This window comes from Atta cephalotes (assembly GCF_000143395.1).
Source record: "Atta cephalotes unplaced genomic scaffold scaffold00048, whole genome shotgun sequence".
Lineage (NCBI taxonomy): Eukaryota > Metazoa > Arthropoda > Insecta > Hymenoptera > Formicidae > Atta > Atta cephalotes.
Genome location: NW_012130112.1, coordinates 142,904 through 153,646, shown reverse-complemented (window position 1 = coordinate 153,646; position 10,743 = coordinate 142,904). Strand labels below are relative to the sequence as shown.

The 10,743-nt window shown below is 32.0% G+C and overlaps 2 protein-coding genes across 2 annotated transcripts; one reads left to right on the top strand and one right to left on the bottom strand.

The window, feature by feature from the left end:
* Positions 1-747: 747 nt before the first annotated feature.
* On the bottom strand, positions 748-5,970 carry LOC105622667 (protein arginine N-methyltransferase 1). The gene is made up of 8 exons (XM_012204079.1): positions 5,958-5,970; positions 4,564-4,890; positions 4,161-4,336; positions 3,930-4,088; positions 3,187-3,374; positions 2,827-3,053; positions 1,568-1,927; positions 748-857 (listed from the first exon to the last, which is right to left on the bottom strand). Exons 1-8 carry the CDS (start codon positions 5,968-5,970, stop codon positions 748-750), a joined length of 1,560 nt encoding a protein of 519 aa, XP_012059469.1.
* Positions 5,971-7,120: 1,150 nt separating this feature from the next.
* LOC105622666 (DNA polymerase eta) lies at positions 7,121-10,644 on the top strand. Its single transcript, XM_012204077.1, has 7 exons — positions 7,121-7,257; positions 7,499-7,633; positions 7,823-8,031; positions 8,112-8,278; positions 8,375-8,601; positions 8,707-8,830; positions 8,945-10,644. Exons 1-7 carry the CDS (start codon positions 7,121-7,123, stop codon positions 10,397-10,399), a joined length of 2,454 nt encoding a protein of 817 aa, XP_012059467.1. The 3' UTR covers positions 10,400-10,644.
* Positions 10,645-10,743: the final 99 nt, after the last annotated feature.

Genomic DNA, 10,743 nt, shown 5'->3' with positions numbered 1-10,743 from the left:
GTTTGGTGAAAAGCTCTAAGTTTAACATCTTAAGTATTTTTATGTGCCAGAGCGGTCAGAACCTTTAAACAACTTCATAGTAACATTTCTTTTTCCATGGATTTCGGAATGCAGCCTATTCATTGAACGATTAATTCTTATTCATGGATCGGCAAAAAAGAATCAATCGCTCGATGAATAGATTACATTCCAAAACCCATTAAAAAAAAGTGTAGCAACCTTTTAGGCCCTGAATATACAACTTATTCGATGACGATACCGACGCATGCGGATTACAAACATTTGGAATGTTATAACTTTCTCTCTTGCATATATGTTGGCTTCGCGTTTGATACATGGATAAGCAATTCCGCTTTCATGTATATATATATATGTTTTAAAAAGCTGTACAATCTGTACAACTGCTGTACAACTTACGAAATAATAGTCCATAGACTAGTAGTTTGTACGGAGAAACAATGTGGAGTTTTTAGAATTGGACTTAGACTTCTATTAATTAAAACGTTATTATAATAAAAAAATTTACATGTATATGTGCGTGAAATACAACTAATCGTCTTTAGGATTCCCTTAAGTAAACGGGCACAGATTCTATATATTATAGATTCAAATTGGAAACGGTAAGAGAGATAAAGCTTAAGCGAACATTCGTGGAAAAGAACGTTCAACGAAATTCAAAGCATCATAATGCGACAGCTTCCCGATAGCTTGGCACATGCGATTATTAATCCCTTATTAACAAGCTATTTAATCCAGAAAATACGTCTGAGAGAAATTTTTGATGTGAATAACGACCATTAAGCCTCGGATGTCCTTACAGTGTCTTCGGCAGACCAATGTGCCGTTTATAGCTTCACCTATAAGAGAAAGTATAAATATACAGATATTATATTTTAACTATAATAAATGCGTATTGTGTATTTCGTTTCGAAATGTACTTTAAAAGATTTTATCATCTGTATTTACGTCAATTTATTTTTCTTTCCAAGAAACTTGATAAGATAACATAAAAAATTAAGTGACAATTGGACTATACGTTTTTCTCGAATATTCTCGAAAAATAGTAAAAATTATTAGAAGAACGTTTTCATAGAAAGATATAATTTCATAGAAAGAGATTACGTGAATAAAATCCGATTTAAATATTTCACAATCTTCTAGATAAAGTAATTATCTATCTTATCAACAATCGGAAAAGTGATTAATTATTTTACTCGAGAAGAACATTTGAATCGAACTTAAATAACGCTATTTTATGACTTTTTGTATAAACATGCATTTCTATAATAATTCCGAAGATTTCTCAAAGATATTGTGAAAAGGTAATGTCTCGCTTGATCTAATTATCTTGAAGAAAAATCAATATAAACATTAAAATGTTATTTGAAATAAAATGCAATTACCATAACAAAATATAAAATATATAATTACAATTAATATCATAATTATAAAATTTTATTTTAAATGATATTTTAAAACAAACATTCAAAACAAAATATTATAATTATAATATTAACTATATATAATATATTAATTTAGAACTGTAGTAAATAAACATATAACTTACCTTCAGTTATGCTAATGGGTTCGCTTAAAGAAAATACCGTCTGTTTCCAATGTGTCGGAGTAGAATAGGGACCTGTACTGAAATGAACCGGATTGTCGAGATCGAAGAAAATGTCGAAATAACCAATTATCGCTGTTAACGATCCTGTTTTCTTCACATTCAACGTGAAAGGAGACGAAAAATTGACGCAATCCGTAGTGACTTTATATAAGTCGAAGGCTTGGATCTCGGCGATGCTCGTTATCAAGTCATCGACATTACAGATTTCTATACTTGGTTCACGCAACGCTTCCGCTTTCATACAGCTCATTTTAAAACCATATACGTTTGACCAATAATCAACCAAGTCAATATATCTCTCTACACAAAAACAATAGTAATCTATGTAGAATAGCTTACAAACAGTTGAATAATATATGATTATGCAATAATCATTTAAGGCCCATATTTATAGTCATTTCCCAAATCTCATCTCAAGAGCGTATCAAGTGAGATGATCGGAATGAAATTTTCTTTCTTAAGATCTTTCGAACGATTCAATAGTCATATCTTAATTAGAAATCAATTAAAACTATATTAATCTGAGAAGCATACGATTCTCAAACGTGTGAAACTTTCAGAGATACAAAATATTGAATAAAGATAATGAATAAAAATATGTTTTATGCTTCACTAAAAATTTCACGAAATTTAATATAGTTTTAAATTACACAATTTGAACTTAATTTCATGACATTACATTAAATTTAATATACACGTTCATTACATTAAGTAACTACTATAACTTAATTAATTTCAGTTCAATCATTCATTTAATTTCGTCATTTACATGCAAGGAAACTCATGATCATATTTTTAATTTCGTTCATTTACATGCAAGGAAACTCATGATTACATTTCTAACAATATTGTTTTGAAATAATCTTTTCCAAAATCAAATTATTGACATGTTAATGACGCATGAATTTCAAGATTTATTAAATCGCGAAAATTCAAGTTGTATCTCAAAACAAATTTCATCTCAATTCCTCACTTGAATCGCTATTATTAATGTGAAGTTATTAATATCAAATCAACTTTCAATATTCATCTATTATATATTAAACTATTTCATGTCTCAAGATCAGTTTCAGATGTTCTTCAGCAGAAATACGACTATAAGTATGAGCTTAATAAATTATTTTTCAAATACGCGCGAGATCTCTCGTCATGAAATGTAGCTAATATTATTGTAGTAAGAATTACACTGTAACACATACTTGTGTCACCACTTCCCACAATACTAATTGTACATCTGTTTGGAAGAATTGTTCCACCAGGCGTTAAATAATGATCCCTAGCATAAATAACTGTGTCCAGCATTCCTTCAAACAAGAGAAAATATCCCATCCACTCGGATATTATTGCATCCACTTTGTCTACCCCTATACTAATATCCTCCAGGCGACCCCTTTTTAAAGTGATCATATCACTGAGGTTGTTCTCTCTAAAATCAATTAATATATTTTATTATTACACTTTCCTCATATGAAATCTAAATGAAAATAGGAGCTATCTAATTTGCAATATAATCTTTCAATACAATTTATTATATATACTTTAATTAAATATATATACACCTTACTATATCCATAGCATGATATATCACATCAGACTGATCGACACTGATAACTTTACTGCAACCAGATTTTGCTGCAAACATCGACAGGATACCAGTTCCACAACCAACGTCCAACATTACACAATCATGAAATTTGTTAGAATTTGTTAATAATGCATCACGATAGCTCTCCGTTCGTTTTTTATCCTAATAAAATATATTTCTATCACTTTTTCATAGATAAATATTATCAATTTAAAAGAACTTTGAAGAAATGTAATCTCAGTTAGAGTTGGATAAATTTATGAGTAAGGAAAAATAAAGATTAAGGAACTTAAAAAAAATCTCTTTAAAAAAGAAAAAATATACACCAAATGCATAAAAAAGGTATTTTTCGAATTCCTTTTAATAAAAAACGAAATAAATGCAATTAATCAAATATTTCATAACGCAAGACACATAAGATAGATTGAAAGTGATTAAAATGGTCAACTGGATAAATAACGCCATTTAGCAACAATTTTAGGATATCAGAAAGATTCAAAGATACATCCTAAGGATTACAAATGGATATTTTTAAAACCTCAGATTAGAATGTTTTGACAATATTTAGCATATTTTTAGGTGCTCATTTGCTCTTCCAAACATTTTGAAATTTTCATCTTAATATATTGTCCTAAATATATCCCAATATATGTCCCAACATATTCGTGGATATGTCAGAATCATCCTGAGGATGTCTTGTACTGTTAGAGAACTTACATTCAACATTTCATGATGTATAGCAAAGTGACTGTATGTATTGAAATAGCCTTCATCAGCGTTAGAATTATGAACATTAACCTGAGCATTCTTTTCTCTTTCATCCAAATCATCACCCAGTATTAACTTCTGAGCCTTCTCTTTCATCTCCTCCATTTGCTGAAAAAGCAATTTTTATTCGTTACATTATGCTACATATGGAAATATGTGTAATAATTATAATAGCTATACCTGCTTTATTAGAAAACATGTTGTCTCACTTTCCTTCAGTTGAGATTTGAGTGATCTGATAATTCTTTTCATATCTTCATACTGTGTCTCTGATAAAGTCACACTGTTATCACTTTGCATCTGTTTTACACCTCTTTCTTCATTCACATCCTTAATTTTGATAAGATCTTCAATGTCTGCATTATATTAAATAATAAAATTTGCAACTCAGTGCATAATCTGCGTAACACAATACAATATTTGTAATTCTGAGCATTGATTCAAGTCAGTGTATCTTTTTCTATTTCCAAAAAAAAAAGAAAAAAAAGAGAAGGCAATAGGCATGAATGCCAAGCCCAGAATTATAAATTTTGGAAAATATAATGCCATCAATAAAATAATAGCCTTGCTTCTTTATACTCGCCATACATTAACCATGGATCATCTTCCACAACAGGACGTAAATACTCGTCTTTTTCCCAAGCCTCTATGTCTAATGTATTCAGTTGTTCTGGTAAAATCTCCTTGCGACGAACAAAATTGATTAATTTGATATAAGAGTAAGTGTCGTGAATATGTTTCTTTATAAAATCACAGAAGTCAAACTTGTGAAAGATTTCAATATGGTCCAATGCAGAAGGAAATCCATTCATATTTTCCATACAAAACAGGCACAAAATATTATAGTAATCTTCACCATTTTCCTCCCAATCATCTCCACTGTCGCTATCACTTGACATGTCATTGTGTCCTACAACAAAGAAGTAAGTAGATAAGAAGAAGATGTTCTTCTTCACCGATTTCAATGAAATTAGGTGATGAAATTTATTCAATGCGTTTTTGTACAAAATAAATGAATCTGGCAGAAAAAGTCGCTCTGCCTTGCGAACTGATATGAGATATTAAGCATTAAAGTTTTAAATATTAAATATTAAAGATGATTATTAAAATTAAAAAAATCTCATCAAGTCACAAATCACAGGCATGTAAGCACAGTGAGCATGCATTGTGGTTACTTTTAAAATAAAAAAAAATTCATTGTTTTGCAAACATAAATTCACTTTGTATTTTTAAAGTTTAAATTAATAGTGAATTTGTGTTCTTAAAGTAGTGTTTGTACTGTTTGTAAAGTGGTGAATTTGTATTTGTAAAACAGTTTTTTATTAAGATTTTATATGAGGAATACTCTAAATAATTACCCTAATTTTTTACTATTGCACTTGATTTGTTTGATTATTCTTATTCAGTTTAAATGTTGCATGCCCTTTATTACAGGAAAAATATCTACTAAAACACATGCGCATGAAAATGTAATCACAATCGCATGCTCGCACCGCAGTATTTTACGACTGACAGATTTTCTAACCTCAACAATCGACAACTTTAATGTTTAATATCTCGGTTCACAGGACAGAGTAACACCTTTTTCTGCCAGATTCGTTCATTTCGTGCAAAAACGCGACGCGAATAAATCTAATTTCATCAAAATCGATGAGGAAGCCCGACTCTTTCACAATTATCGTAAAATATAGTCAATTATAAATGAACAGCGTATATATATATAATTAATATAATGTGTAAAAATAAAATAAATCTCTTTTTTCTGTTTCGCATCAAGCTAAATGTTCCACCCAATCAGACGCCAATAAGAAGAAGTCAGGAGACACGGAGTGTCTCTCTGTCTCGGCACTAATAGTATTTACATCGCGTAAATTAACTACTTGACTTTTTTGCCGATTGCTGCGCAAGCAGACTAAACATGAAATTATTTCCTGTCGTTTTGCAATTCATTGCGTAAGACTTTCAGTAATATTTTACCCAATTTTGCCATGATAAGCCTTGTCTTCCTAAACGATGTTAACCACAAAATCAACGCAGCCCCGTCACGCTCCGAGTTAAATCGAGCACGTGTCAACGATTAATACCCGACTTGAGCGGTTTGAGTCGAGACTGCCGAGAGCCGAGATCAGTGGAGATGGTACTGGTGAAAGTCATGGGGCATGCATCCAGAAGTATGACCAATCACTGATGAGTGCTCACTGAGCTCTTGCATCTGATTGGCATATTCCATTAGATCTAAAAATATAAACCAAACAGGTACAAGAGTTGTCGTTCTAAATGTACCCATGGTCATCCGCACAAAAAACTAACTTAACATGAAATTATGTTGTAGCTACTATTATTATATGCAGAAAAGTGTATTTGAGCCCAAATTTAATTAATTGTTTCCAGTATGCTATAAGAGGCCTAGTTTCCACCGAAGGTTCGAACCGGGTCAGAATACAAGATTCAACCAATTACAATCGAACATTACTCGTTTGACTGTAAGGAGTTCCGCATAATAAAACAGAGAATAAGAATTTCAATCTTCTTTCTATCAGAAATCATACAATCATTCAAACAATTTCTGATAGGTTGAAATTCTTATATTCTGTTCTCTATTCCTTTGATTGTGCGGAGACCTTAACAGGGGACTGTTAATACTCGATTGGTTGGTTCTTGCATTCTTATTCGGATCGAGCTCCGGTGGAAAGTAGGCCGGAGAGAAACTTAAGAGAGGACCTGCGAGGGCTTTTTCCTTGTAACCGCAAAATGCATGCACTACTGCCTTGTGAAGAAGTGGATGTAAGCTAGACAACAATCAAAAAATATCTATTTTTTTTGCCATTGTTAATGGAAACAAATCGCTAAAATTATTGAAATCTATATTATTTTATTTGATTTTAATTATTCCAGCGATTTATTTCTACCAGGAGCATCGCAAAAATGTAGATATTGTGTAGTTTACATTTACTTCTTCAGAGGGCATTAGTATTAGTAGCGGAGACATTTTGGTTACGGAGAAAAGGTTGTCCTCTCTCAGATTTCTCTCTGATTTAAGCAAATATCAGATCCGTCAGATCGATGTATGCAGAGAATTTACTTTTAATTAACCTTATGCTGATCAATCTCATGATCAGTCTTATAAATATTCTAGCGAAATGACGAGTTCGAATAACAGGATCGTTGTTCTGATCGACATGGACTGCTTCTTTTGTCAGGTTGAAATCAAGTTGCAACCGCAACATGAAGGAAAACCCCTTGCTGTTGTCCAGTATAATCAGTGGGAGATGGGCGGGTAAGCGGAATTTGTTAATTTTATCCAGTCACTCGCACCGTTTTCAAATTAAACTTCAAGGTAACTGTTTCGAATATGTCTCCCCACCCTGAAAACTTGATAAAAATGTACTCATATTCTGTCTTCTTCAGCTCCAAAAGATTTATCATAGGTTCATTTCAATTCTTTTGTATAAAAGTGTTATATTTATTGACTTTAGGACTAGATATGATTATATCAGTTACATTTGATATAATTGCAGGATAATAGCAGTTAATTATGAGGCACGGAGTTTTGGAGTAACTAGGCATATGAGAGGTAAAGAAGCTAAAGAAAAATGTCCAGATATAGTTCTAGTCAGTGTACCATGCCTTCGTGGAAAAGCAGATACATCTAGGTAATAATTTGCAGTTGGAATAGATTTTTATGGACATAATATGTTAATTGTTTGTATTTCTATCATAACTCAATTTGATATTTTTTTTTATTTTGATATCAAAGTCTTTTCAAAGTCTTCATAGACGCATAATTAAAAATTATTCAATACATAATCAATTTAATTAATTTAATAATTTGTGTCACGCAGATATAGAAAAGCCGGCCGCGAGGTTATTCAAGTTATAAAAAAGCATTGTAATGTAATAGAGCGTGCTAGTGTCGATGAGGCATATCTTGACATTACGGATATTGTTGATAAGAGAATAGGTGCATCTAAAGTTTCTCCAAAACAACTAATATCATTTCTTGCAAATACATATGTTGTAGGATATTCGGAAATTAATAAAAATGACGAAGGTAATGTAAAAATTACTCCTGACACTCGAAGTGAACGATTTAGATGTTGCGCGTATCAAACAAATACATTATCATTCCAGAGGAAAGATGTAAAGGGCTACAGACTTGGATACTAGACTCTTTTAAAGAACTGCACGATGATCAAGCTCAGAGACTTGCCGTAGCTGGCATAATAGTTGAGGAGATAAGAGATAGTATATATAGAGAAACCGGATTCAAATGTTCTGCTGGAATTTCACAGAACAAGGCTAATATTTTATTTTTCCTTTTTATATTCTCTGTATTTTGTTGTGTACCATGTTAATGATTTGCATATTAACCGAATATTCTGATCAACTAATAGATATTAGCAAAACTAGCATGTGGATTACATAAACCAAATCGCCAAACAATTTTACCTGAAGCAGCTGTTTCAAGCTTGTATTCGACGCTTCCAGTGAAAAAGGTCCGAAATTTCGGTGGAAAGTTTGGCGATGTTGTAGTCGAGTCTCTTGGTTGTAAAGTTATGGGAGACCTATTGCAATATTCTTTGGAACAATTAAAAAAGCATTTTTTTGACGAAAAGACAGGGTAAGTATTGAAGCTTTTTGTTTGCGAGCAAAGTTTCAATGATAATAACTTATGATTTGTCATTTCTAACATAATTTTCAAAATAACGTAATTTTAATTCTTCAGATTCTGGCTATATAATATTGCTCGAGGTATAGATGACGAGCCTGTCACCAACAGGCTATTAGCAAAGTCCATTGGGGCGTGTAAAAAGTTTCCTGGGAAGCAAGCTATTAGTTCATTAGAAGTGGTAAAATCATCAAAAAATATTCTAACATTATATAAAGTCACGTAATATATATAAATATCACGTATTTATAAATAGTTTATCGGATTGCACGACAAGTATATATTTCATGTTTAGTTGAAGCACTGGGCCGGGGATCTGGCAGCGGAAGTATGCGAACGGCTTGAAGAGGATTTTGTGGAGAATCAACGACGTGCTACACTACTCGTAATCTCTTATCATTATTATCAAAACAAAAGTACTGTATCCCAAACGCGTTCACTTGCCTTAAACTCGTACAAACCAGAGAAAATGGCGAATCAATGCGTGGACGTTATCACCAAGTCTACGCAGTACCCGGTAGCATTCATGGGCATTTCTGTTACTAAATTTGTACAATCGAAAGAGAGCGGTAGCTTCTTAAAATTCTTTAAAAATACCAAACCAAAAGACGAGGAGGAAACCGTTATTTTAAATTCACATAGAGATACTGAAATCGATACGATGAACTCGATATCCAATTCAGAAGCGAAAGAAAAGACGCCTTCCAATAGCAAAGAAGTTTATTCATTGGAAAATAAAAGACAGAAATCTCAGAAAATCAAAGAATCAATCACAAAAACTGAAAATGAAGGGATGATGAAGGGAAGCAAAAGAATTATTAACTTAAATACGAGCGCTGAGGATTCGCCTACATCAAAAAGAGTTTCCAAGCTAATCCAAGTGTGCAATGAGCGCAACAAGACTAGAACAAAGAACAAACGTCTATCAGGTATGGTAATAAATAATAACGACTTTCAAAATTCTTTCTTTATGAATGTATATAAGACAGAGGAGAAAAAATGTTATAATAATGTTGACGAAAGCACCAATACTATGGAAGAATCAAAGTGTAGAAAACGATTGATTGTGTCTAATACGAGTGAAAAAAATGTGAATGACGAGAATATCGATGATTACGATATAGATTTACGCAGACAAGTAAATGTTTATGAAATACCTTCCACAAGGCATATGCATATGCATGCAAATAGCAATAATGAAGAACCTACAGAGGAGAATAACAAAAGGACTTGTGCACAAGATCCTTTGATGCGATTACAAGAAATATTCCCAGATTTGGACGATATAGATTCAGACATCCTATCTTTGTTGCCAGTCGATTTACAGGAGGAAGCAAAATTGTATATGAAATCGCGAGGTAAGAAACAGGAAAATATTAAGATTGCTTGGGAGTTGCCGAAAACGGGAAGAAGAAGACCCAGCAAGGCTACACTCGTTGGCAAGAGTGACAAGAAGCGTAGCCCCTTGTATAATTTCCTAATTAAGACCAACTCGGACAAGTATAAGGTGCCTCTAGAGCGATGTGCTGAGTGCAATCAAATGATACCTATAACAAAGTTCAGCGAACATGTAGACTTCCACGTCGCACAAAACTTATATCAGGAGATTAATAAGCCGACATCGAGCGAGAATGAAAACACAAAAAGGAAACTCGAGGATGATGAAGTTAATGTTTTCACGAAACGTCAGACGTCAAATGTTTGTGAATCTAATAAGGATTTTCGATCGGCAACTACGTTTCTTTCATGATTGTGTCTGTGAATCTAGTATTTTTCGATATTTTATCACTAACAATAATATCGATGATAATTTATTTTCTATCAATCGCGATCGCAATAACATTGTAATTACAGAAAAAATTGTAGGCTAAATATTTTATATTTGTATATATCATATAATTGCAAAAATGTACAATCCAATTTAAAAGCAGAAAATCCGTTATATAATCCGTTATAATTACATAGAAATTTTTGAAACTGAGTTTCAAACAAAAAAAATATTTTGATATTATTTTGATATCTGCCCTTATGTCTAATTAAAAAAATGTGTATATACATATATATATATATATATATATATATATATATATATAT

What these genes read in the sequence shown, in the direction of transcription:
- LOC105622667 (XM_012204079.1), bottom strand. An exon ending in TGATCCATGGTTAATGTATG is followed by an intron (nt 4,337 to 4,563) that starts GCGAGTATAAAG and finishes AATATAATGCAG; the next exon opens with ACATTGAAGATCTTATCAAA. An exon ending in ACCCATTAGCATAACTGAAG is followed by an intron (nt 858 to 1,567) that starts GTAAGTTATATG and finishes TTTCTCTTATAG; the next exon opens with GTGAAGCTATAAACGGCACA.
- LOC105622666 (XM_012204077.1), top strand. Translation starts at nt 7,121, where the DNA reads ATGACGAGTTCGAATAACAGGATCGTTGTTCTGATCGACATGGACTGC. An exon ending in AATCAGTGGGAGATGGGCGG is followed by an intron (nt 7,258 to 7,498) that starts GTAAGCGGAATT and finishes ATATAATTGCAG; the next exon opens with GATAATAGCAGTTAATTATG. An exon ending in CTGGAATTTCACAGAACAAG is followed by an intron (nt 8,279 to 8,374) that starts GCTAATATTTTA and finishes ATCAACTAATAG; the next exon opens with ATATTAGCAAAACTAGCATG.